The sequence below is a fragment of the Trachurus trachurus genome, assembly GCF_905171665.1.
Source record: "Trachurus trachurus genome assembly, chromosome: 13".
NCBI classification, from domain to species: domain Eukaryota; kingdom Metazoa; phylum Chordata; class Actinopteri; order Carangiformes; family Carangidae; genus Trachurus; species Trachurus trachurus.
This window is the reverse complement of record NC_139892.1, coordinates 23,109,937-23,136,940: the sequence shown is the minus strand read 5'-3', so window position 1 is coordinate 23,136,940 and position 27,004 is coordinate 23,109,937. Positions and strand designations below refer to the sequence as shown.

The window sequence follows — 27,004 nt, the reverse complement described above, 5'->3', positions numbered from 1 at the left end:
ACACAGAGTGACTGCTGCACTTGAACCTGGATTTCTCATGATATAAAGTTGTATTTTATATGTATTTTGTTGTTTGTGGAAAAATAAGAAATTAGTTCTCACTGAAGACTGATAGTTTCCACTTATTTACTGAATTATGCCAGGTCTGCAGTCCAGTATGTTAGTGGTAAAATCTCAAAAAGTTTCTTTTTGTGGTTTTATGGTCCTGGATTGTCTTTCAGCTATATTTTTCAAATATTTCAAATATTACACAAGGATACTCCGTTTTACTGTATATTTACTATGCAGGCAAAGAAACATGTCATACTGTACTCTGCAGTGAAGGGCTGGTATGAGTCATTTCTGCTGTCTGATCTCAGGATATCAATGGAGCATGGCACACTCTGGAAGGAGCAGAGAAAGGCTACGAGGAGTGGATACTCAGTGAGATCAGACGACTGGAGAGACTGGAGCACCTGGCTGAGAAGTTTCACCAGAAGGCCGCCATCCATGAATCCTGGACTGATGGTATTTAAATGTTTTCTCACACAGAATGGTCTTTGCCACCATGAAATTTGATCTTCTCCAAATCATTCAAAATGGAAAAATCCCTCTTAAAAGTTTTGTCTCCTTTTCTTTGTGCTGCTCTTTTTGTATAAAATAAGTACAAATTTGCTACCTATTACTATTGGTATACTACTTCTCTTTGCTATTTAAGAGACTGACAGAGAGTGAGTAAATAAGTGTGTGTGTGCAGGTAAGGAGGCCATGCTGACCCAGAAAGACTATGAGACTTCCACCCTGTCAGAGGTCAAGGCGTTGCTACGGAAACATGAGGCGTTTGAGAGCGACTTGGCAGCACATCAGGACAGAGTGGAGCAGATCGCCGCCATTGCACAGGAGCTCAAGTAAGGAGGGAGTACAGTAAATAGGACGGGAGGAGTGAACAGCTGACAAGTCACATAAAAAAACGATGATAATAATTGTAGATACAGTGACATTAGTGGAGGAGATGAAACCATGAGATCATTAGAATAACAGAGAAAACCCGTCCGTCAGTAAATCATGTATCTGTGGGTGAGTTGAGTGTAGCCTGTGAACTCTTTTTCTTTTCTCTGTGCCACTTTCCAGTGAGCTGGACTATTACGACTCTGCCAGTGTCAACGCTCGCTGTCAGAAGATCTGTGATCAGTGGGACGTCCTGGGAGCCCTCACCCAGAGCCGCAAAGAGTCACTGGAGGTATGACTCCACCTGTCATTTCATCAGGCGCATACTTGTTCTGCGTGTTTGCTGCTGCAGTCTCTGATCAGAGGCTGGTGAAATACTGTAATGCATCTCACACGGTTGATTTTTGCAAGATCATAGGAAAATTATGAACCCTGCGCTTGGACAGTGAAGTGCTGTAAAATATTTAAATTTTGTAACCAAAATGATCCTGAAAAATAGCTCATGTTCGCTGATTCAGTGAAATTAATCCAACAGAGGACAGAGAAGCAGCTGGAGTCGATAGATGAGCTTTACCTGGAGTACGCCAAGAGAGCAGCGCCCTTCAACAACTGGATGGAGGGAGCCATGGAGGACCTGCAGGACATGTTCATTGTCCACAATATTGAGGAGATTCAGGTAGCTTCAGACACACACATGCAGAAAGCTACAACACATAAAACACATACGAACAAATGAAAGCAAAAACATATCTGAGGTCCCAGTTGAATATGTATTTCTCCAGACATGGAGCACAGGAACAAACAGGTGAAACGTTCTGTGAAGTGGAGGTAAAACCGAATTGTTTCCTCCCTCAGGGTCTGATCACAGCTCATGAGCAGTTCAAGTCCACCCTGTCGGAGGCCAACAAGGAACGGGAGGCCATTCAGTCCATCCAGGCAGAGGTGCAGAAAATTGCCCAGAGCAACGGCATCAAGCTGAGCGGATCAAACCCCTACACCACCATCACACCCGAGAGCATTGATAGCAAATGGGAAAAGGTAGGCTGCTGTCTGATGTCCATTTTACATTTAATTCTGCTTTTCTGGGTTTCACCTCCCAGAGTGTCTTTGCTTGATGTATTAGAAACATTTTTTATTTATTTATTTTTTGTTATCTTCTGCTGGGAAGATGCTCCACTCTGTTTATATTTGCCTGCATATTTCTCAAGAGAATGGTTTTAGTTTTATTTATTTTGTCCGACATAGCTGGTGTGTAGATGCAACCACAGCTTATTTCTGTTACAATTTATAATGTTTCTAATATGTGTGTGTGTGTGTGTGCGTAGGCCATGGCGATGGTGCCGCTGCGTGACAACGCCCTGCAGGAGGAGCTGAACAAGCAGAACTCCAACGACACTCTGAGAGCCAAGTTTGCCACTCAGGCCAACACTGTTGGTGCCTACATCCAGGACAAAATGGAGGTAAGGGATTAGTCCATGTGAACAGTCCAAGTGTTCACCATTGTGTTGAAGCAGCTCATCTTTGCTCAGCTGTGTGTAGTTTGTCACAGTTTTCAGGCCAACATTGTAAAACAGTGAGCTCATAGAGATTTAGGAGCTTTGGTGCTGGAAAAGTTCATGACCATGTTAACACAGTGTGGATGGACACAAGTATGTGTTAGTTTCACATTAGTGAACTCACTGTGCATGTTTCTGATTTGCTTATTCATGTTCTTTATTTACTCACTACATTTATTCATTACTAGCTTTGCTTCAGGTCCTTTGAGAAAAATTGGCTAAATTTGGAGAAATATGGTGTTAATCAAAATTATCATGTAGATTAGAACAATGTTAAAGGACAATTCCGGGCAAATTCAACTCGGGGCTGTATTTTCCTAACATTTTAGGTCCAAAAGAAGGAATCTGAAGATTTTCAGTTTAATTGCTCCTGTTTTGCGGTAGTTGTGTCTGTCATCTGACGCTGTCTGTAGAAAAAAAATGCTGCTTTGAGGTATGTAAACAGCCTAAGCAGCGGAACTTGCATCTGCACCATTCATTGCTGCCGTGGCGATGCGGGGACAGACTCCTACTACAAAACAGGAGCAATTAAACTGAAAATCTTCAGATTCCTTCTTTTAGACCTAAAATGTTAGGAAAATACAGCCCCAAGCTGAATTTGCCTAGAATTGTCCTTTAAGTATTCATCTATAGATTTAATTCAATAGCCAACACAGTAAAACTAGTTAAAGTTTCTCTGGGAGATCAGTTAAAAGTGTCTTTAATGCATAACTTAACTAGAAAGGAACTTGAGCTCAGGTAAATCAAGCATGCAAGTGTACATGCTAATAACAAAGAGTGGTCATGACTAACAACTCGTACAGTGATACTACAGTAACAGAATAGCCTTTAATTGTCTGTAAACGCAAATTCATCTGAGGCATGGTTTGGCGTCTGGTCAGAGCAGAAAGTGGCCTCAGCTAGTTCACAGCTGTGGGAGAGGACTGAGTCCCAGAGGGGGAGGTGAATCTTTGGGGTATTGCATCACACCTCACACACATCTGTGTCTGCTCAGAGATATCCCACACTGTCATGCTTAACACACACACACACACACTGCTTAACTCACAACTATTCATGACAACACCAATAGCACTGAGCAGTGTAACTGTGGTACAGACGCCTCAGTCAAACTCGTTCCTCTGGGTGATTTAGATTGGTCAAACAGCTTTGAAGCACATTACATGGGCTCAGTCTTCACCTGCTGCTGCTTGTCACTGTAAACACCGCCAGTGATGTACACAACACTTCACAGCTTAAGACGTTTAAGAAATGGAAGGAGTACTTGCTCTGTGCTCGCGTCCTCTCCTCTATAAAGTTTTGGAACTGTGCACGTGCATGGGGACAGGATGGTGAACACTGTGCGTCTGTGTTGGCAGGAAATTGGCAGGATATCCATCGAGATGAACGGCACTCTGGAGGACCAGCTGACCAACCTGAAGGAGTACCAGCAGAACATCATGTCCTACATGCCTGAGATCAACAAGCTGGAGGGATTCCACCAGCTCATCCAGGAGGCCCTCATCTTCGACAACCAGTACACTTCCTACACAATGGAGGTAACACACACACCCCTATATTCTTCATGGATCAGTTTATGTACTGTATCACAGCCTTGTTGTAAAACACTATCTTGCCTTTGTTGCTTTGCTGCTTAAAACTGTGTAACAAGTTTCTCTCCCCACCTCTCATATTGTTTTCTTCATTCCCTATCTTCCCTGCTCCCTCCCTTCTCTCTCCCTCTCCCTGCAGCACCTCCGTGTGGGTTGGGAGCAGCTGCTGACCACTATCGCCAGGACCATCAACGAGGTGGAGAACCAGATCCTGACACGTGACGCCAAGGGCATCAGCCAGGAGCAACTCTACGAGTACCGTGCCTCCTTCAACCACTTTGACAAGGTCAGGAGCCACGGCTTACTGATTATATTTGTCTTGTGCTTTTTACACTTACTATGTCATAGTGTTAAAGTCAGATATAGGAGTATTAGGGTTGGAAGCTATATATATATATATATATATATATATATATATATATATATATATATATATATATATATATATATATATATTCCCCTGTGTTGGTGTTGTTTTAACATGATTCATATACATGGCACAAGATACATGCCTTCATCTTCATTATAAGAACAATGATACACCAAAGGGGAAAGAACACCTTCTGCTCTCAACCCAAATACTTGTTGTTGTTGTTGTTGTTTTTTATGGCTGAAATGTTAAGTTCCAAGATGCTTTCATTTCCTGAGAGAGTTGATATTAATAGTCTGACCTCCTGGACCTGTTTGAACATTTTGTGTTTTTATGTCTCATGTGAGGACATGGTCTTTTCTATATTCATGTATAACATGACTGAATGAATGTTTAGACTTTAACTGGTGGTGAGAGAGGAAGCAGACGTGTGAGTATTGATCCTATTGTTTTACACAGGCGAGCACATGATGAACACTTCAGTATTTCTAGAGGAGGACGGCCGCTGTGTTTTGGAAGACAGAGTAAATGAGTCCATAGAGACACTTTTAGCTTTCATGTAGTAGAGAGGGTGTGGGAAATATTCCCTGGTCAGATGCTCTGATAGTAATCTGAATTTGTTGAGGACAGTATTTGTAGGTTAACGGCTTCACTGTCGACAGAACTGGCACTGAACTGGGTGTGTCACCAAACATCTGTTCTGTAGTCATTGTCAAATGATAATTCATAATTTATGTATTTAATCTCATGGATGAATAGGGCACCCATCATTCACCGTCCCACACTACTGTGTGTGTGTATCACTTTGTGTCACTCATTTATGTTATTGTCTGTTATGGTGCTTCATAAACACTCGAGGATTCTGTGGTCACTCACCCATCAAGCTGTGGTCACTCAAATCTTTTGTTTTTGTTTTATCATCACATCAGTGTGTCTGGGAGCACAACACATCTTGTTCTTTTGAAACTTTAATCTTTAGATTTCAGGAATACCACAACGAAAGTCAGTAGAATGTAAAACTTAATATTTGTTAATGTGTCATCTGAGATAGTTGGTGCTGAAATTGTTATCTGCATGTTGGGCTGATGTCAAAAGAATGAACACTGCCCAGTAACGCAATTTTCCCAACTCTGTTTTCAACCAGAACGTATTTTAGCACTTACAACATGAATTTTTAATGTAACTCTCCACTGGCTTTTCAGAAATAACTCAATGTGTTGTCTCCCACAGACACGTGCATGTGTTGAAAACGTGTACAATTGTTTCTGGTCAATCATGTTGTGAGTGCTGACATCTGTCTAAACATCCATGAATGTCTGTCTATCTGCCAATCTGTCTGTCCCTGCATCCTCCGTGTCCTCATCTTCTCCCTGCATGCTGTGGGTCGCACGGTCTCCATCCATCACCATCCCTGTGTTGCAATTGGTTCATCCTCATGACGTGGCGCCCTGTCATTGGGTGTTTGGCTGATCTCAGGACCACAGTGGGGCCCTGATGGCCGAGGAGTTCAAGGCCTGTTTGATCAGTCTGGGCTACGATGTGGAGAACGACAAGCAGGTAGGACGACCAGAAACAGGACGGAGGGAAAGAGTCGGTGTTTGTCAGGCCCGTGAGCAGGAGAGCAGAGATCACTGCATCTCACATCCTCCTCAACATATTACATCTCAACATCACAACCAGTGACTTTTGCTCTATGATTTTCTTTTCAATGCCTTCACACCGTCCAAACAATTCTCATTATTGCGATATCTCAGTAACACATTGAGGAAATTTCCTGAAATCGGGCCATGAACTCAACACAGACTCAAAAATGCAATAGTGAGAATATGGTGGTCAAAGGTCACTGTTACCTTAAACACATGTTTGGCCATAACTAAAGAGATATAATGCTAATTATGCTAAAAACTGGATTATTTATTGTCTGTGTTGAGAACTGCTGTGAGGCCATGTGTTATATGAAACTGGTCAGTGATGAGTCGGCGCTCCTGCTCTGAGGGTCTTGATGAGCACCATGGGTCAGGCAGGGTTCAAGTCCGTCAGCATGGAGGGCAGAGATGTTGCGCCCCTGTTTGTCCACTGGGGGTCTCTGTTGCTTTGTGCTGCTTCAGCTCCACCGAGCTCCCTCTCACTGTCTGAGCAGACATCTCCCCTCGTCCGTCTGTCAGGTTTTGCTTTACTCCGACACTTTCTCTGTTAATTGTTTGTGCTTTTTTATCTTTTTTTTCACCTCCCCAAACATTACTCACCTTCTCTACATCTTTTTGATATCTGTACTTGTCTCAATCATCCCTTCCCTCTGCTTCTTTCTTTTCCATCTCTACCTCTCATTCCTCCTCCTCCTCCTCCTCTCTGCTACTTGTATCTCTCCGATTCCATCCTCGTCGACTCACCTCCTCTCCCCGGCCTTTGCTGTGCTGTGACGGTCCACAGAAGCGATCAGGACAGATGGTCGCAGAAGATTTCCGGGCTCTACTCATTTCTACAGGAAACAGCCTGGTACTGCTGCTGCATGATGCTCCCACAGGGTGTCTGCAGGTCCAACGATGTCCTAATTCAGTTTAGCTGCTTCATACAAACCCTTAAATGACATGAACGTTCTTTTTTTTTTTTTTTTTTTATTCAAATAATTTTATTGGCTTTTTATACTGCAAATACATACAACACAGTCAACAAGGCTGCAAACCGCAGTCACAATATACGACATGAACGTTCATGAGTAGGGCTGAATATGGACAAAATATGTCTTAGTCTTTCTTCATCCCATAATTCCTCCAAATCATCACTTTGTAAATTATGTGCATTGCTGAACTTTATGTCAAGAAAAACAGTTGAGAAGTTTGACTAGTTTGTTAGATAAAGTAGATGGAAAAAGTTATTTTCCAAACAATATTGGCAAAAGTCTGTGTAAAAAAAAATCTAATCCTGTTTTTCAAATAATGACTACTATATTCTCAGTGTATTAGTGTCAGTTCTTTTATTTTCCTAAATATAACTGGACACCTGCAGGCACCCTGCTGTCTCTCCCTGATCCTCTTGCTGCTCATATTATTTGGTTCTGTCTGTGTTGCTTCTGTACTCGCTGCACTGTCCTAGCGACTGATTATCACTTTTCATGTTGACCCTCTATGTTTTATGTGAGTATTGATCCTCCATTTCCCTCTGATATTAACCAGTTGTCACATTATTTATATACAAGTGTGAAATGTAAAATATCTGGACTGCGATGGCCCTCTTCTCCGGCTCAGTCTATTTCATGGTGGTCCTGATGTTTTACACACTTGAAGTTCTGCATGTTAAACTGTGTCTGTGTCAGTGCATGTGTGAGTTCAAGGGGCTCTCTCTCCCGGGTTAACCTATTGTTTCTTGGTTACCAGGGCGACAGCGAGTTTGCTCGCATCATGGGCATAGTGGACCCCAATGGCAGCGGCGCTGTCACCTTCCAGGCCTTCATTGACTTCATGTCCACGGAAACGACCGACACAGACACCGCAGACCAGGTCATCGCCTCATTCAAGATCCTGGCTGCTGATAAGGTGAGTGTGTGTATGTTAGTGTGTCCGATTGCATCCCATCATTTTCTACAGGTGTTTTGTCGTTGAACCAGGAATTAAATTATGGATGTCTCTCCTATCAGAACTACATCACAGCTGAGGAGCTGAGGAGGGAGCTCCCCCCGGACCAGGCTGAGTACTGCATCGCCCGCATGGCGCCCTACTCTGGGCCTGATGGCGTGCCCGGAGCGCTGGACTACATGTCCTTCTCCACCGCCCTGTATGGAGAGAGCGACCTGTAGAAGAGGCAAGAGGAGGAGGATGGCTGGACAGACCAGGGGGTGAGGGGAGGGGGGAGGGCGTGGTGGAAGAGGAATCAAGCGTTTGTAGGAGTTTGAGTGGTGGTTGTGAGATGCCCCTGTGAGTGCCGGTTTAGAAATCATCAGAAGTTTTAAGACTCTGAGCTTGTTGATTAAACGATAGTTAGGTTGGGCTCGGCTGAATGTTCTGCAGCTCCATTAAGACGTAAACAGATCGAGAGTAATCATGGTAAATTTTCCAGTAAAGTTTTATATGAACGGGCATATCCAGGGGCAGCTGTGGGACAGAGGGACAGCTGCTCTGTAGTGCGGGTCCTTAGCTTCACCCTCTCTGCCTTTTGTGGGGTCAAACGGGGAGGAACAGGGGTCTGGACATTGGGGGAGGGGGAGGGGGAGGGGGAGGGGGAGGGGGGGGCACAAGCTAATCTGATACTTATGCTAATTTTTGTTTATTTTATTATAATTTTTTCTTCTTGCCAGGGGGTTCAGGGTGTTAGGCAGGGAGCAGGGCAGTGTGGGGTTTGATGTGGTTACTGGCGAGGTTTGTGTATTAGATCCTAGAGAGATATATGCTGTGGGGTCGGGAGGGGCGGGGGGGGGGATAAAATGACATATTTACCCATAATTCCCGTGTTGCTGGATAAGGTGACCTGTTTAACCTCAGTTCTTTCCTCCTTCTGTCTTTGTTTATTTCTTTTTTTTTTCTTTCTTTTTGTTTTTCTGGAGCAGGTGGGTGGTGGGGTGGGGACAGTAGTTGGTTCGGGGGGGGCTCAGCGCTGTACATACTTATTTTTTCAGTGCAAGGAATGACACACATGTTCCAGTTGTTGAGAATAATTGATCAGAGGCTTTCCAGTAGTTCAAAACTGAGTGACATTTGTTAAAAACAAGAAAAAAAATGAAAACAATAAAACAGAAGAATTGAAAAGCCAGTGGTAACGACACAGAGAGCAGTTTCACCAGTGGATAGGTTTGAGCTTCCAGATGTCTATGTTTTTTTTTTTTCTTAAAGCAATGGAAAATATTCATGGAAGAGGTAATTAGCCAAGAAGCTGAGGCTTGAGTACTTAAAGGCGACTATAAATACCAATGACGGGCAACACCATAATTATCTACAAATATTTGCTTCTGTGAAACTATTCTCCTGGGTGGGCATCAGGTGCTTATTTAAATAAGAAACTATACATTTATACAATAGAGAAGACTAGTACTCAATGTTAGTCCACTTTTATATACCAGAAATTGTACACACATACAGAAATATATACACGTCATGTCATGGATACATTTGATTGACTGAATGAAGGTTCTTCCTGGATTTTTTTTTATTTTATTTTATTTTTATGTTGGTTACTATGGTGATGGCACTGTGGAGCACTCCCAATGTGAATTTTAGAAAAAAAAGGTGGTGGTAATGAAAAAATGACGAACAAAAAATGTGCCTGTTGGTGGTTACAGCCCTGTCCCTCTTTCTCTTACTCTCTCCTTACCTCACCCTCCCACTTCCTGCCCCCTCTCTCCCCCATCCCTCCATCCCCTAATTTGTCTCCGAAGAGAAGGGAAAGAAAATTTACTGCAAGAAAGGAGGGATGGTAAAGATCAGGGAGGGATCTTCACGAAAACATTCCATTATGTGCAAATAACAAATATAGGGAAAAAAGGAAATTGTTGTGTAAAAAAACAAAACAAAAAAAACTATGCAATCATAATGTGATGAATATCTGAGTTCTGGGGAAAGATGTGATTAGGCCCTTTCTGTGAAAGTTCCCTGTCTAAATTAACCAGGAGAGCAGATTTCTCCCATGTTTGTTGGCTGTCAGGGAGAGAGGAGGGGGAGACAGAGGGAGGGACAGACAGGGAAGGAACTGAGAAGAAAAGACTTGGACCAAAAGCTTGTTTCTTTTTTTTCTTTCTATTTTTTCCCTGCGAGGTTGGAGAGAAGTGAACTCTGGAATTGTGATTTTCCTTTTTTTTGTACTCTTTAATATCAAACCTTATCTGCTGTACTGGAAACTGCAACGCCTTCTGTCTCTAATGATAAGTGAGTTTCACAAAGCACACATAAAAGTTTCCTTACAAAATACCTCTGCTTGTCTTCATGTCTTTCTTTCTCGTGGGTAGGTTCATATGTTCTGCCTGCTTTTCTATGACTGGTTGATGATCGACAGACAGTACAGGCTGAGGACACAAAGTTTGGGTCCACTTTCCTGTTTGAATATAAAAGGAACAGGCAGCTGCTGTTGATTTTATGGTTTCTGGTCGATGTCATTTTGTTTAAACATGAGGTTAGGGGAAACTTTAGAACCGTGTCATAAAGATGAATGATAAAAATGTATCATTATTATCATTAGAAATTGAGCAGTCAGCATCGAGAGAAGTAGAACATTACTTTTACTTCCATTTTTTTTAAATAAAAAAATAATATGCCTCAAAGTCATAAATAATACTACATCTGGTTACTGTCCTGTGTATAATTATAAGCACATAAACAAAAATTATTGAACATGGTCACATTCCAAAATTCTCAGCCAAACTTTTAGAGAACTTTGTGGCATATGCGTCCCTGCTAGTGTATAATGTTTACTTGCATGTCAGTCTGTCTAACTTGCATCATTTATTTAACATTTAGGCCAGTTTGCATTAAATATGACACTGTCGAACCATTTAATCAACTTTTTTACTTTTCATTAGCCTCTCTTACTTTAACTAGAAACAGCATTTCCTAACGGAACATGCGTGTGAATGCTGAAAGCCATTGCTGAACCATGCTGAATTAGCAGAATAAATTGACAAAGACATGCGGAATGGCACACAAGAAACATGTCCAAGGAAGGAATTGAACCCACAACTCTATGAGTGGTAACCTAACACACTAACCATATGGCCACAGAGGACCTGAGTTAAAATGAGCTTTATACTATCAGGAATCAAAGACTGTCCAGTGACATCTGAAAAGTTGGAATCAATCAAGTAAAGTCAAGCAATGACATGACTGAGGCAGGAATCAAACCTATGATCTCTTGATCAGTAAACCTTTACTCTGCCACTTTGCCACAGAGAGCACACTGCTTCCAAGACTGTTGTCATTGATTGTAATGTGATGATGTGGTACAAATAATCAATGAGATAACGAACACCTGTAACCAATTGAAGGCGCAAACTATAGCTGACACAATGTAAGACAGATAATCCTAAAAAAAAACCTATAAACCCAAGTGAACAGTGTCAATAAAAGCATGTCAAAAAGACGTCTTGTTCAATTGGTTTAGGCACGTAGACCGGAAATGAGCGGTAGCCTAGGCCTCCGTTCTGGTGGGGAGAGTGTAATGTGCTCGTACAGCAGCAGCAGCGGCAGCAGCAGCAGCAGCAGCCCACAGCTGGACCTGCTTTACGCGCTCTATGGTCTGGTGGGGAACGGCTCAACAACAACATGAGCAGCTTTGTGACTTACGAATGAGATGACGGTGAAGTCGTGACCGGACCGGGTCCTTGCTGCTTCGATTGTCCCTCATCACCAACATCCACAGACCAGCTGCGGTCGCTTTGAAGCCCAGGAACCAGAGGAGTAAAAGGCGCGTGGCCGCCGTGGCAGGAATGAAGCTCGCGCTCACCTTCACCTGCCAGGCTCTGCTCGTCCTCCTGCTGTCGGGGTCAGTGCAGACCGACAGGACAGCGGTAAGACACACACTCCACTCAACTTCATCGCATAAGTAACTAGTGGGTCACAAACGTCTGTGGAGTTTGTTTCCACTACAGGTGTTTAATTTGACGCTGAGCTGACAAGTCACTAGAACCACTAACTATAGGCTGCTAACCAGAGCCTCATAAAATCCGCACAGTAACCACCAAATCAGTTCACATTTATGGACGTGTAATGCTTTAGGTTGTTTTAAAATACTTCAGACAAACCATCCTTTTTTTTCATTTACGACGTATTCCTTTAAATACAATACAACAGTCTGTCCTTTGTTATCATTATTAGTTTATTAGTCCCATGTAGCCATGTCCCATGTGGGCTTCTTTGACTTTTACTTGCATTCATGAAGCTGCTGCTAATAGTTCTGGCTTAAAAATATGTACTAAGTAAAGATATAGATCAAGTTGAGAAGAATAACAAAATAAAAGATAGTAAGTTATAGCCTAGTAGTAGTAGTAGTAGTAGTAGTAGTGAAGCCACTGCTTTCAGTTTGATTACAGAGGAGAGTTAAATCTTTGTTGTAACTTGCTGGCTGTTTGGGGGAAGCCTCCAAATTGCCTGGTCTTATTAACTTTATCTTGTAATTGGTTTATTAAAACTGAACAGACTTGACAACACAGTCGTAGGCCTAGGACTTGTCCCTGGTGTGTGTGAGATCCCTGGAGGATGGCAGGGTAACACCAGCCAGCAAGACCCAACCACAAACACACAAATCACTACCAAGCAAATATTTAATTTGCTACTCGGTGAGAAACGTGTGTGTGTGTGTGTGTGTGTGTGTGTGTGTGTGTGTGTGTGTGTGTGTGTGTGTGTGTGTGTGTGTGTGTGTGTGTGTGTGTGTGTGTGTGTGTGTGTGTGTGTGTGTGTGTGTGTCAAGGACAAATCAACCAAATGAATATCAAATGCACAGTGTAAGAGCCTAAAAATACGTGAATGTTATGGAGATCCCACATGGAAATATACCAGTAAATGTGTTTTCACGATTCCCCCAGGAAAAAAAAAAAAAGTAAAAACACAAATTTGAAGTTGTTAGAGGATTGAGGCTGCTCTTTGGAAGCTTTACATTTTAAATTGTGTTTTTATAGTTTACAAGAAGCTATCAGTTTCATCTGTTTACAATGAGACCGAAATATATGATGTCAAGTCTATAAACATCAGATATAAAACTTTCTTGACCAGTCTTGTCTTTATGCAGTTGAGAGTGGGGTTTTTAAGAAACTGTTCCTTAAAGCGACCATCTATACAGGGAAATGTTTTGTTTGAAGTGGGTCTAGATGCCACATTAATACTAATAACCAGAGAAGTCTCTGTTTGAAACCTTTCATGATGTCTTTCAGTGCTTCAGGGAAGCTGTAACACTGAGTGATGTTTGGAGCAACATTAACACATGGTGTGTGACAGAGAGAGGGACAATTTCAACATTTTACAATAGAAAAAATGTAAATAAAACATGACATTCACTCACTGTGACATCTCAAGACTTTCTTTACTCACCACATCTTTTAAATATCAGAATTACATCTGACAACTATGCTTTGGCAATGGTTAGCAATTAACAGACAATTTGAAACTAATGTGCTGAAATTTGTCTGCTTCTTTAAACTTCATGTTAACAGAGCAGCACAGACACATTGTCTACACAGGAACATTCGAGTCTGATTCTTGTGTTTGTGCGTCACAGCCTACTGTCTGTCATCATCGCTGAGGGTGTGTGAAAGTGATACGTGTACACAGACACACGCACCTCTCTCTGAATCCCCTGAGATGTTAAACATGTCGTCAAGATCCCTTCATCTGTGTGTTACTGACCACTTCAATGTTTGCTGTGCATATTAAAGGTGAAGAGCAGAAGCTGCGTTCACAAGTCAGCATGTCACTGCTCAACAAGCTGCAGAACCACAACACGTTTTGTTCAGACGCTGAATCCTGCTGCTGCGGTTTAACAGGCCTTTCAGCAGCATCACATTTTGCACAAAGCTGTGGAGATGAGTTTCCCTACAGCAGCTGGTCGGCAGTATCTGGAGGGTGTGAGCCAGCTTTTTTGTCTGCCCGCTCACTTCCTGCCCCCCCTCCTCTCTCTCTCTCTCCCTCTCTCTCTCTCTCTCTCTCACGCACACCCACGGCTCTGACATTTTATAGGCCCAGAAACACTGGTGGTAATTGTTTCAACACTGAGGATATTGTAGTTGCTGTACTTGTACCTGACAGACAGGAAATCCAGTCTGCCCAGCACTTTGCACCTGGGCTCCTGCCCTCCGCTGCTCTGGTCTACCTTCGTATTCATTCCACCCAGACTTTCAATCCTTTCTCCATTCCCTCTGCACACCTCTCTTAATTCCTCTAATCACATTTTTCCTTCAATACCGTCTTTCATACATCTTGTTCCCTATCCCTCCCCTCACTTTCCCTTCAAACCTGTTTTCTGTCCCCCTGTCTCTGGCTCCCTCTTGTCTTTCTCTATATCCATATCAATTTCAAAGGCATCAATTCTTTGTTTACTCTTCTGTTTCCTTCTGTTCTCCATTGATTTTCTCCATCCATGTGATCCTCCATTCCCTCAGTTTTCTTCCTCTCTTTCTTTTCCATACTTTTTTTTCCAAACCTAGTTTCTTTATTTATCGCCCCCATCTCTTCTTCCATTCCTCCCCTCATTTCCTTATTCCATCTCTCTCTCTCTTTTCCGTTCTTCATTCCTTCCATCTCCTTCTTGTCCACCATCCATACTTTTTTCATCTGCTATCCATTACAGTTTAACATTCAAAGCGCAAAAGCAGTGGAACTGAAGATTTCATGTCATCTGATATCATTAATTTAAGCTGGAAGGTTTTGAGAGGGATTCATCTTTACACTGATGCCCCGACAAGAGACATTTTCAACTATTAGTGGTGAGAAAGGTCTTTACTGTGTCAGCTGTTCGATGGGCAGCCCTGTGGTTCAGGGAAGGCTCTAGCAACAAAATGATTTTGGGCTTTGATTGGACTGAACCTGTGGTCTTCATGCTCTGTTTCACTATCCTGCCTTCACCCCCCCTCCTTAAAATGGCAACTGAATCAAACTGGAGCTAAAAAAGAAGAAGACAAGTTCAGTTTGGTGGGCTTAATGAATTACCAAACAGTTTAAATCTTATATTATATTATATACTATATATATGTATATATGAATGATCCTTTATTTCATTATTCTGTATTACTATTTAGAACTGTGACATCAATTCATGATCAATTATTGTTTGGTTTATTTGGTTATTTCTTCAAATAATAATCTCAACATTTTGTCAATAAAAAACTATAAAATAATAATATGATATAATTATGATATCTACAATGATTTGAAACAGAGAAAATATGTACAGTCTGTTAAGTTATAGACATTTTTGCCTGTGTGATATGAAGTTGTTTTTGAAGAAGAACAAGTAACACTTAGCTTTGATGATGAGGTGACAGACAATATGAAAAGAAGTGAGAAGAAGCAGAAGAAAGCAGCATCACAGGTTTCTCTCCCGTTTTGTGCACATTGATGTGTGGACTCAACACAGGTGAATGTCTTCACATTGACTTACAGTGGTCTCATTCACCACTAAATTATGTCAACACTGTTGGACATCATGGCAAATTTACTCATGTGTCTTAGAGCTGGGAGAAAGCCTATGTCCCTGAACGTGTGTGTGGAGCGAGAGAGGGGAGGGGGCAATGGACAAAGAGGCACTGATGAGGAGTGAGAGGGTGGGGTCAATTGCCAGCTTTGTATGAGTGTGTGTGTGCTGTACGTGCGCTACCCTGTCCGTTTGTAGTGTTTTTAGTTAGTCTGTGTGGCAGTGTGACCAATCTAATGTATATTTTGGAGTGTGTGTGTGAGGCTGTTTCATTTTTGAGCTGTGAGAGTGTTGTTGTCAGGAGCTCAGAGGAGTATGTGGGAATAATTTGGATCATCACGCTCAGCATATTCCCCTCTCTTCTCCTCTCCACACTCCATTTCACCCTCTAACACATTTAAATGCCTCCGGCTCCAGCTCACCTCACGCAGCATTTCAGACACTCACATAGCACCCATTCCAAATTCGGAGCTGATGGGGTCATTTGTGTTAAACAATGACACATTGACACTAATTAAGCTCGAGATCACATGGCTCATTGTGTTGTTCCATATCATCTCAAAATGACTGTCATCTCTCTAACATGGAACAATAAACTTATCTGCAGGCACCTGTGGGTGGTATCTGTCAACAGTGTCAGAGGCTCCTGTTATTATATCTGATTGATAGATAGATAGATAGATAGATAGATAGATAGATAGATAGATAGATAGATAGATAGATAGATAGATAGATAGATAGATAGATAGATAGATAGATAGATAGATAGATAGATAGATAGATAGATACTTTATTTATCCCGAGGGAAATTCATTCAAATTAATTTATAGTTCTCAGGTTCTGCACCTGATGTGTATGTTGCCCCGACTGAGTGACAACTTCTCACACAGTTACAGATGAAATGATGGTGTGAGAAAAGCACAAAGGACAAGAATTATTTCGATTTTTGCCCAATGTATGTTTTTCAGTAGGTTGATAGTTTTGAGAGTAAGAAATGCAGACAGAAAGAAAATGTATGTTTTGGTTATGAAAGCAGAAAAAGTTTGTCCATCCAAATACGGCCCCTTCTGAGCCTGTGGAGATTGTTTGGAAACTTTGCCATCTCTGAGTGCTTGCCAGTAAAGTTGAGTGTAGAGGCTAAATGAGACTAATAATCTGCTGAAAAGTTTTTTCCCCCTCACTTATAGCAAAATTTTTTATGGAAGCAATTTACCGAAATATTTTGAATTAGTCAGCCCATAGAGTGTAAAAAAAAGAGCTGTCTGCCAAGGATCAGGCGGCATGAACCTGTTGGGAAGGAAATGTGTTTCTATTGGCTGGTTCAAGGTTTTAATAGAGTTATTCTAAAACACTTTGCTGTCAGAGACTCGTTTTACAGGCATGAAAAAGCTTCTGTGTAGAAGTCTGGCTGTCAGGCACAAAGCCAACACCCGCCCTCCTCCACTCACAGTTCCTGACAGCACAGACGTATAGCGTCTCCCTGCAGGGAGGATGCTGCCATCTTCACCTCAATTATTAAAGTTTACTCACTCATTAGTTTTCTAAACTGGAGCTTACACAGTTAAAATATCAGGTGGAAGAGAGACGGAGGCTCCTCTGCTCAGCCATCCTGAGACGTCTTCATGTTTCAGATGTGTTGACTGTTGTGACTAACACCCTCTCTCCTCTCTCACTCGCTTTCTCACCCTCTTCCATTCTGCCTCTTTCTCTCCCTCAGCCCATTTTTTTTTCCAGGAATCACAATGAAGCCAATTTATCCTCCACAGACGGGTCGCTCATGCATGGCCCAATGCCTTCCACCCTCCATGCCCTCAGTCCACCTGCAGCATTTTGGACAGTTTCATTATTGCACAGTGTCACTGTCAGAGAACAGTCTGAAAGTTTGACTGAAGTACAGGATGAAAGTTTTGTCCATGTAGTGACGATAAAAAGGGAATCATTTCTGCAGCAAAGTAACCACAGGAAACAATATGTTTGTGTGTTTTTTAGCCTTTCCTGATCTCTGAGAACATGTGGCCCCGTGGTTGTGTCCTGGACTGCCAGAGAGGGCGCCACAGAGCCGTGTGTGGCAGCAACGGCAGGTTGTACAAGTCACTCTGCGCCTTCCAGAGAGCACAGTGCATCAACACACAGCTACGCCTCGCTCCACGAGCACACTGCTCAGGTACACACCCTCACTACTGCGTCATCAACACCTGTTGATTGTCTTTTTGATGGTGTTCAGATGTTGACTGTCTGTTTTTTACTCATAAAACAATACATTGTATGTGACATACGTTCAGAAACAGAAACTGAGGATATTCAGTACTTACACATACAGTACTGTAAGGACACTAACGCCATGGGGTTTTATACAAACAGATGGAAAATGAGCATGTGCTCTGATTGAAATGACCTGCTGCATTAAAAAGAGGAACACGGGAGAGTTCAACCGAGCACAGCCTTCATGTCTGTGTTCAGGAGCAAATTTGGATCGTACTGACTTATTTCCCTTTGATTTTAGATCTGAGCCAGTCCAAATGCCAGCTGGCTCGGGCTCAGGCCCTGGAGGCCAACACCCACAGTGGTAGCAGCCATGTCAGTCCTGCAGCTGCCATGTTCACACCACAATGCCATCAGGACGGTCACTTTCTGCCGGTGCAATGCCACAACCAGACCGGATACTGTTGGTGCTCCACACCGGACGGCAAACCCCTCAGTGGGACCTCGGTCCTCCATCTGATGCCCAACTGCACTGGTCAGAGCGACAAATTATAGGGATACCTATCTTTGACACTGATTATAGACAATTCAATTAGTGTTCAATTATAAACTAAGAAAATAAATGAAGGCAATTTAATTTAATGCCATTCTGTAGGTCGTGTTTCCAACAAAGCTGTTGTTTTGTGTTGCAAAGAAGATCAGAGGAGTCCTGTTGCTTAAATCAAATCTGCTTAAAATCCGTTTCTGTTATTGTGAACAGATCGTATCAAGTTGGCTCAGACCATCGATGCAGATTCACCTGCTATCAAAGGTGACAAAGATGTTTTTATTCACCTCATTCTTATCTACTGATCTACTGCTCATGTATTGTACTTGTTCTTTGCATTCACATGCATTCAATGAGTTCAGCATGTCTCTCATTTGTCCTTTTTCTGGCATGATACTGGTTGTGTCTGTGCCAGTCACACCTGCACTACATTCTCAGACCACTTCACACACCAGGACGTGCCAAGAAAACGTCTCTCTGCCTGACTCATTTTCCCTGCAATTGATTCTTCACACCGTTCTCCCACTCCCCTGTCTGGATTATTTCCTCCCTCATTCGTGTTTTATTCACAGTTTTTTTTTCATTTCATTTTTTTTACAGATGAAGTTGATGAACCCAGGCCAACATTGGAGCCCAGAAAACCTACAGGTAACAAATCCCATGGTGAACATAAAAACACAAGTCATTTAGTTCTTATAGAGAAATTACCATAGAAGTTGTGTCAATAGTTACTGATGCACAGATTTCATCCATTCCATCCTATTCCAGACATTTAATATCTTTGATTACATGCTGCATGTTGTACTTAATCATGCAGTGATTTATTACAACAGAGTAAAGTAAAGCAGGTTCTGGTTTGGCTCCTGTTCCACTGACTCTCTGAGGGGGCAACTCAACAGCCAGAGCAAATACCTGCCAAAACACATCCCTACTCCAAACTCACATTACAACTCACTCCATCTTTAAAGAGGAACTATGCAGGATTTGTAGCTAAACTATACTACATTTTTACCTTTGTTAAACAGATTTGGAGTAATTGTGATGATTTAGTAAATGGCTTAACTTGTTACGAGAGACAATGAAGGCTTTCTGCCTTCCACGTGTGTGTCACTTATTGTGTCTCTTGGCTGAAAAACAACCTTGTAAGATCAGAGCCACTGCCCCAGTGTCCCAGTTCTCGTCTCTGTGGCACCGCAACGCGCCCCGTAACTCATAATCTCTTGTTTATGACAGATTAAACTACACAAATATACACATTGTAACACCGTATATGATACTGTATAAAGTTATGTACCGCTCTATTGATTGATTTCTCACTGGCTTCATTGTAAACAAATGCACATGGCCAAGAGGAGGGTTAGCAAAACAGCAGAAAAGCGACCGGACATAGTTCCTCTTTAAGTTTATTACTGTTATTTCGATAAAATGACGATGTTAAAACTGGGACTGAACATGCCATTGCTACATAACTGCTGGATGTGTAAATAAGCAGCTGTTTAAATCGCTCCTCGATATGCTTCACAGTAGTCTATGATAAAGCACAGAAAGATTTATATTTTAAATCTACCTTGCCAGTTAGAATCACAAAGCTGAGAAGACTTTCTTTATCACTGAGATGGTTTTGTTTTCTGGCAAAGGAAACACTGTTATCCATTATTAATACTTCCCTCCCCACAGAAACTAATGCATAAAATTTGACCAGGTTGTTACTTTGTATTGCTTGTTTTGCTGTAAACTGTCTGTAGACTGATGTCATATTGGATATTGACATCGGGACCTCTTAGTTTTACCGTTGGGGCTTTTACTCCCACTTTTCCTCCACTCTCCTATGTACAACATCTAATCAAGCACAAATACCATTCTAATATATATCCTGTTCAGAGATGACCGCTCCTCCAATTTGGGTGACGATCCTGATGAACTCCGTCAGACGACCCACTGGTAAGATGGACTAATGTGAAGTGTGCATACTATATGAGTGTGTAAAATTATCTTAGTGTATATGTATAGTATACAGTATTTGATATGATGGATGAATGTGGTGGTGAATATTCTGTCTTCTCATGTGCAAAGCAGCCCGTCACCTCCAACTCTGAGCTCAGTATAAAGAAAGAGATTAACATGAAGTGTAGAGTGAGAGTATTGTCACTCGTACACCCAACAAATACTGTAGTAATTGTGTGTTTGTGTGTGTGTAGACAGTCCTCAGACCTGTGAGCGCGAGCGAGCGTCGCTACTCTCTCAGATGCATTCAGCCTGGCAGGAAGAGCGTTTTATCCCAGAATGCAGTGCAGATGGCCGCTACAGCCCTGTGCAGTGTCACACTGCTACAGGTTACTGCTGGTGTGTGAGGGTTGATAGCGGCAGACCACTATCGGGCACCTCAGCAAGGTAATCAATCATTCAATTAGATCTATAGTTCAGCTTTTCATGACTAAACTGTGTTTTGTTGCATTTTGTTTGTTTTTTTCTTTTCTTTCCATCTCCACCTCTTCTTCACACTTTCTCTTTCTCTTTCTTACTTTCATTGTCTTTAGTTGCCCCAGTCTTCCTCTCCTTCCCTCTCATCATCTCCATTTGATCTGACTGGTATATACAGAGACAGATGTGGTTATGCACAGTAGCATTTCATCTTAATTATCTGGTTTCAGACCAGTTACTGTGACTGTTCCCCAGGTGGGTTTTTCTTAAAGGAAACACGCCAAACAAATCAGAATGAACTGTGGTTGGGCTGCTCTGTTCTCCAGGGGTTTTATCAGCGTTGTTGACGCTCAGCTGCTCACAAGCCCCTGAGAGGAAAGTGTTGGATGTTTTCATGTGATGGTTTTCTCTGGTTCACTGGAGTGAAGAAAGCTCCCTGCAGCCTTATGATGTTTTTTTTAGTCCTCCTCCTGACGACCAGTGTATACTCTTGCTGGCTGTGTTATATAAAGTATTTAATTAGATTTAACAGGGAAAGAAAATCACTGTTGACCAATTAAATAATACATTTGTTTTGCCTCTTGGCAGATAAGCACTCTTTTTTATAGTTTTTTAGCCAGATTCATATAAATGTAGCATCATACAGTATAAACAGAAGAGCTGAACACTTTTTGTTTTTCTGTGCAATTTCAGAAATTCACACATAGACAGTAAGAAAATTTCCACTGCCACAAATATGTACAGTGGCTCACAAGGGACTGAGTCATTCCCACCAACATACACAATGAATGACATTTAACGTGATGAGTAAAAATGTGAGCAGAATAACTTCCAGCCCAGTTCCTGCTCTCCTAATTACCCATGTGGTGGTGATATTGTATTATGTGTACAGGGCAGGCTATTCCCTCCCTCAGGACTTTGTGGCTTCAGCTTTAGGAGAATGAGCTGCTTTGCTCCATCTGAAGAGTAGCAGTGAGTCAGCAGACCACAATTTGACCACCTTTAAATGTGTTGTAGTGAGCAGTTACTTCTAAAAAATAAAAATACAAATCTAATAATAAAAGTTACCTTTGGTTCAGATAAGCCACAGTTTATTAGCTAAATCCAGATAAAACTAATCAAATCTTTCCCCATGATAACCATGTGAAGTTTATAATGTTTCTCTTTTTAAGTGTGTGTTATTTCATGGTCAGTATAAAGCAATGCATGATGTAATACAGTAGTGTAAACGTGTAGTAAAAACTGGCTTTAAGTTTTTGCTCTGAACAGTCAGTAGTCAGCTTACTCTTTCAGGCTCTAATCATTCTGATACATATTTAAGTAAATGTAAAAATGTAAATTTGGTTGCTGTTTTTTCTCTCTGCAGGAATCGTATCCCAGACTGCACTGGGGTAGAGGAGGATCCAGGCAGAGCAGACAGGAAGAGGTACAGGGAAAAACCTCTGCCCGGTAAATATTTTAGGCAGTGTCTAAAAATGCCCCTCAAAACTGTAAAATATATCAGAAGTTTTGCCTTTTCAACACAAACATTCATCTGAAGCAGTTGATACAAATGTAAAGACCTCTTAATGTTTACTTTAGGCAATATATGTATATATATATATATTATGTATACGTCATGTGAAGTGTCCAAAGAGACTAAACAATCCTTTTTATTCTTTCCCCACAGGGTGTCCTGGAGCGCGTAAGGAGCTGTTCTTACAGAGTCTAATCAGAGCTCTGCAGCTGGAAGCAGAGCATGCTGGGAGTCTCTACAAGTACGTCTATCCATTTTTCTCATCATAACACCCTTCACTGAACAAAAGTAGATCAGAGAATAAGCATAACTAATAATAAGCATAGAATAAGCATAACTCATTATATCTTGAGAAGCTCAGTTGTATTGAAGGTACCTGTCAGATAAATACCAGGGCTGTAAATCTCAAGTTTGGCCACGATACAATATCATATCAACTCAGTGGACAACGATTCAGTGTTTGTAGATATCACAAGATCTGTTACAATATAATTTGAGTTTGATTCAGGGACTAGGGATCGATTTGAGATTATATTATCTGTTTATCATTGCTTATCACATTCACTTCCATTCATATCAAATCGCAAAAAAACTGAAAAACAAACTGAAGTATATATTTATGTTAAAGCTCAACTACAAACTTAAATGAAAAACAATGGTTAATAAAAAAAAATACATTCCTGTTCAATATAAACGATTGAGGTTTACAATTTTGACATCCTATCAAAGAAAACTGAGAGAACATTCAAAATTATATATTTAAAGCAGGATTTTAAGGGTAGATTTTAATGTAAACCTTAATCCTCTTTAGAGTCTCTAACAAAATGCTTTTACAACTTGAAAATATGAAATGTGAAATTGCCGCAATTGCTCAGACATGCCAGGAGAATTTCAAAATAAACGTGCATCTTACAAATGATATGTATTGATGTGTGATTGATGCTTTCATTTGGGATCGATGTTATCTATGTAATTGCTCATTAAACAGTTTAGTAGATCAATGTATCGTTATGAGTAATAATATGAGTACTGAAATCAAAAACATTTCGAGTGTAATCATGTTTAAAAAGAGACATAAAGAAATGATTCTCCAGAGGTACATTGAATAATTCACACAAGGTGTTTGCTTACTTACTATTTGGATTAAAATGTGGCAGGAAATGGTACATAGTGTAATGGAGGAATGAAATAATAAATGTATGTCTTTGTGCTATGATTTTGATTAGAACATATAGTCAAAATTATGGGGGTAGGATTAGATAAGTTTATACTTCTTCCTACTCCTTTTCGCTCATGTAAACTGCGTTGCTTATGAGATGTTACTTTTTTGTGTATAAATTTATGCTGTTCACTTATTTCCTTATTATATTATTATTTTATCTTATTTATTTTATTTTTTTACATTGTCGTTTACATGATCGAAATAAAGATATCAATCAATCAATCAATCAATCAACCAATCAATCAATCAATCAATCAATCAATCAATCAATCAATCAATCAATCAATCAATCAATCAATCAATCAATCAAACCCATAATAAATACATACATCTTGGTTTATATTTTATATATTTTACCAAACTGCACTCTATTCATAAACCCTGTGAAACATTTTCAGACTCACTGCCTTGAGGCTTCATCTTTTCATCCAGTGGTCATACAGTATTCTTCTTCTTTGTTATTGTCATGTGGGAACATGTAACCTGCCTCATGTTGGACTTCAGTGCCTGCATAACTTTTGTTTTGTGATGTTCCAGTTCTGAGACACAGATCTGACTGCCAAATGAAAACCAATTTCACACTTAAGAGAGCATCACAGATCTGATCAAGCACCTGATTAACTGAACTAAACTGAAAGGAAGAGGCCAAATCCATCTGTTTCCCTGTTTTGCTGCTCTCTTCCTGTTAACACAGTCACCACACCACTGCCCCTCCATCTGTTTTCGTCCCCTGACTCCCCCAGTCCCTCAGTACATTTACACACATCCCCAATATTTGCATCTTGTATTTCTTTTCTGATGTTCCTGCTTTTTATTAGATGGAGAGTTGTGTGATTGTTTGGTTGAGATGTGTGAGGGGACTCGTCTGTTCTCGCCTTCTCTCACACATTCAGACACACATGTCCAAATCATATACTGTATCCTTCACTTTACTGAAAACTTTAGTTCACTTTTCAGGTTTGTTTGTGTCCAAAGCTAAAAATTGAAGCTGTGCTTTTGCTCACTGTTAAACAGATTTTTTTTTTTCCACAGGCTGCTATTTCCTTGTGAAATATATTTTTCTTTTAGCTTTTCAGGAGTATTGTGAATCGAGAAGGTTTGAATTTATATGAGGTGCAGACATTCAGCGATAGAGGCCTACTTCTTGCCCTGTTCATTATAAATAATGTAAAGAATAACCCTTCTTAAAGAGTTGACCTGAAATCAGGTCTTGACATGGAAATGCATATTCATTTTGTTATAAACCTTCCAGACCTTCAACATGAAAATCATCATGACTGCTTTTATCCCTGTTAGTTCCTCAAGAATTGGCGTCAACAAGAAGTCTCACCCTTTGGTTTTGTCCTGTCGCTTTCCACCAGGTCTGTCAACACACCAGCTTCCAACGCTCCCTCTCTATTTCCAAACACTCCACCCTCTTCCACTCCTTCATCATCTTCCTCCTCCTCCGCCTCCTCACCTCTGAACATTGCTCCCTCTACTACTCCGGCAGCTGTGGAGTCCTCCAGACGGGATCAGGTGCTACAGTGGCATTTCAGTCAGCTGGACGTGGATGGCAGCAGGGTGCTGAGCGAGCGCGAGGCTCGACCGCTTCGCCAGTTCCTGCGTCGGCGGTTGAAACCGCGACGGTGCGCCAAGAAGTTCGCTCAGTACTGTGACAGGGACGGAGACAGAGGCCTGACGCTGCAGGAGCTGAGGGTCTGCCTGGGACTCTGAAGTGGGTTAGAGTCATGAGTCTGACTCAAGTGTAAAAAAGTATTTGATAACTGTTCCTCTTTTCAAGCAAGTAGCTTCCAGTGTTTTCGATCTACACTGCTGCTCTCAGTGTTTTTCCGACTGCATGTCATGATGATGTCACCTGCAGTAACAAACATCAATGCCCTAAAGACAGGTTTATAATTGTTGTAAGAATACTAACTAATTACAAACAAGCCAAAAAACCTTATACTATAATAATAAGGAATAAGATCAGGACACATTTCAGTAAAAGATTTTCAGTGTATCGATCTCAGTGGCACGGTCTCACAGAAAGTAATGTGCACACCGTGAATGTTCCACCTGTTCTGGGCCAGTTAACCAGTTAACCTCAGTGGGAGCAGCTGCAGCAGCTGGATCAGCAACAGGGAGCCAAGTCCCTGCTCCGCCTCCAGCTGCTGCTCACAGCAACCCGGCTCATGCTGCACAAAACTCAATTACTATAATTCATTCAGTGTGTGAGCACAAGACTGTCGTCACCTTCAAGCTGCTGTGTGTGAAAAAAACATATATAAATTCTATTAGATCTTTCAAGCTGTGTCTTTTTTTTTTTAAATATATTTTTGGCTTTTTTGCCTTTATTTGATAGCACAGTATAGATAGACAGGAAAGGGGGAGGCAGAGAGAGGGGGAATGACATGCAGGAAAGGTCTGCCCGACGCGGGATTCGAACCAGGGACGCCTGCATTGAGGACTGTAGCCTCTACATGGGGCGGCCGCCTTAACCACTGCGCCACACACCGCCCCTGTGCATTTCTTTTTCAATCAAACTTTGAATTTAAGTGCGCCACCACCTCTGTTTATCTCCATCTAAACCTGTTTATCTTCTGTTTCTGTTGTGTTGCTTATACTGAACTATTCACATGATGTATGTTTAAGTAATAGCACCAACTCCACTGTATGAAAATACCATTGCCAGAAAATATACCAAAGTTTGTCATTATACTGACAGTGGTACTGATTTATTGTTGAACATTATCATTGATGCAGTAACATGTCATGGAGGAGAAGTAAGTATTTTGCTTTGTATACATTTGAGTAGTTTAATCTATAACCATGAATCACATTTTAGAAATGAGTCCTGTGTCAAACACATGTAGTAAAAATAAAGTTAAATGGTATCATAAAATAGAAACACAGGTGAAGTCCCAGTGTTGTACTAAAATAAAATGTAGTTTGTTTTAATAAGTTGTTTAAGCATAGGCCCTCCAGCTCAGTGTGCGTGTGTGTGCGTAGATCTAACATGGATGCATAGTTGTTTTATACACACTATAGCTGTCCCTCTCCTCATCACAGCATCACCGTGGCTCCTCATTGGTCTGCTGCCTTAGATAAAAGCGTCTTTTTCCTCCTCCACAGGTTGTTGCTCTAGTTCATCCCAGGAGAGTTGAGCATTCGGGCCAGCAGCCAGACACATTACTCCCACCAGTGTCTGAGTGTTAATGTACCTTAGTGAAATCAAAATAAACATGGGCAGCTGTAAAATGGCCTCGTTGTCAGTGAGCTATCAATCACAGCTCTGCCATGACAGCAGCTCCCTGCTCAGGCAGCCGCAGACGTCTGACAAAGACTCTTTTTCTACATTAATATTTATGACTTTTCTGTTGACCTACACATAACAAAATAAATGGCGCATACAGAGAACTTACAGTGCTTTACTATACAGATCTCATTTACCTTTATACATCACTATACAGTCTAGTACCGGAGTGAACTCTTAACAGAGAGATGAAAGAGAACAGTAATATTTCATGTTTCTCCTAATGTGTACTGATATAGTCCATTATAAATTCTTA

At 41.3% G+C, this 27,004-nt stretch overlaps 2 protein-coding genes across 3 annotated transcripts in view; both read left to right on the top strand.

Annotated features, from left to right (window-relative positions):
• Positions 1-10,333, top strand: part of actn4 (actinin, alpha 4) — a 57,234-nt gene extending 46,901 nt beyond the window's left edge. For both annotated transcript variants that reach the window (XM_083984357.1, XM_083984356.1), the window contains exons 12-22: positions 360-507; positions 737-887; positions 1,111-1,219; positions 1,463-1,603; positions 1,783-1,965; positions 2,253-2,387; positions 3,842-4,021; positions 4,215-4,361; positions 5,922-6,002; positions 7,820-7,978; positions 8,080-10,333. In XM_083984357.1, the coding sequence (XP_083840483.1) occupies positions 360-507; positions 737-887; positions 1,111-1,219; positions 1,463-1,603; positions 1,783-1,965; positions 2,253-2,387; positions 3,842-4,021; positions 4,215-4,361; positions 5,922-6,002; positions 7,820-7,978; positions 8,080-8,238 (1,593 nt within the window). In that variant the 3' untranslated portion in view covers positions 8,239-10,333. The remainder of the gene's footprint in view (positions 1-359; positions 508-736; positions 888-1,110; positions 1,220-1,462; positions 1,604-1,782; positions 1,966-2,252; positions 2,388-3,841; positions 4,022-4,214; positions 4,362-5,921; positions 6,003-7,819; positions 7,979-8,079) is intronic.
• Positions 10,334-11,654: 1,321 nt separating this feature from the next.
• LOC310995513 (SPARC-related modular calcium-binding protein 1-like) lies at positions 11,655-26,445 on the top strand. Its single transcript, XM_083984590.1, has 10 exons — positions 11,655-11,931; positions 17,535-17,709; positions 18,049-18,282; positions 18,508-18,558; positions 18,895-18,942; positions 20,176-20,235; positions 20,493-20,685; positions 22,082-22,164; positions 22,385-22,472; positions 24,815-26,445. Exons 1-10 carry the CDS (start codon positions 11,851-11,853, stop codon positions 25,167-25,169), a joined length of 1,368 nt encoding a protein of 455 aa, XP_083840716.1. The 5' UTR covers positions 11,655-11,850; the 3' UTR covers positions 25,170-26,445.
• The last annotated feature ends 559 nt before the right edge of the window (positions 26,446-27,004 follow it).

Coding starts and splice junctions, on each gene's coding strand:
- LOC310995513 (XM_083984590.1), top strand. CDS start 11,851: ATGAAGCTCGCGCTCACCTTCACCTGCCAGGCTCTGCTCGTCCTCCTG. Junction 18,283..18,507: donor TCTGATGCCCAACTGCACTG/GTCAGAGCGACA, acceptor TATTGTGAACAG/ATCGTATCAAGTTGGCTCAG. Junction 18,559..18,894: donor AGATTCACCTGCTATCAAAG/GTGACAAAGATG, acceptor TTTTTTTTACAG/ATGAAGTTGATGAACCCAGG.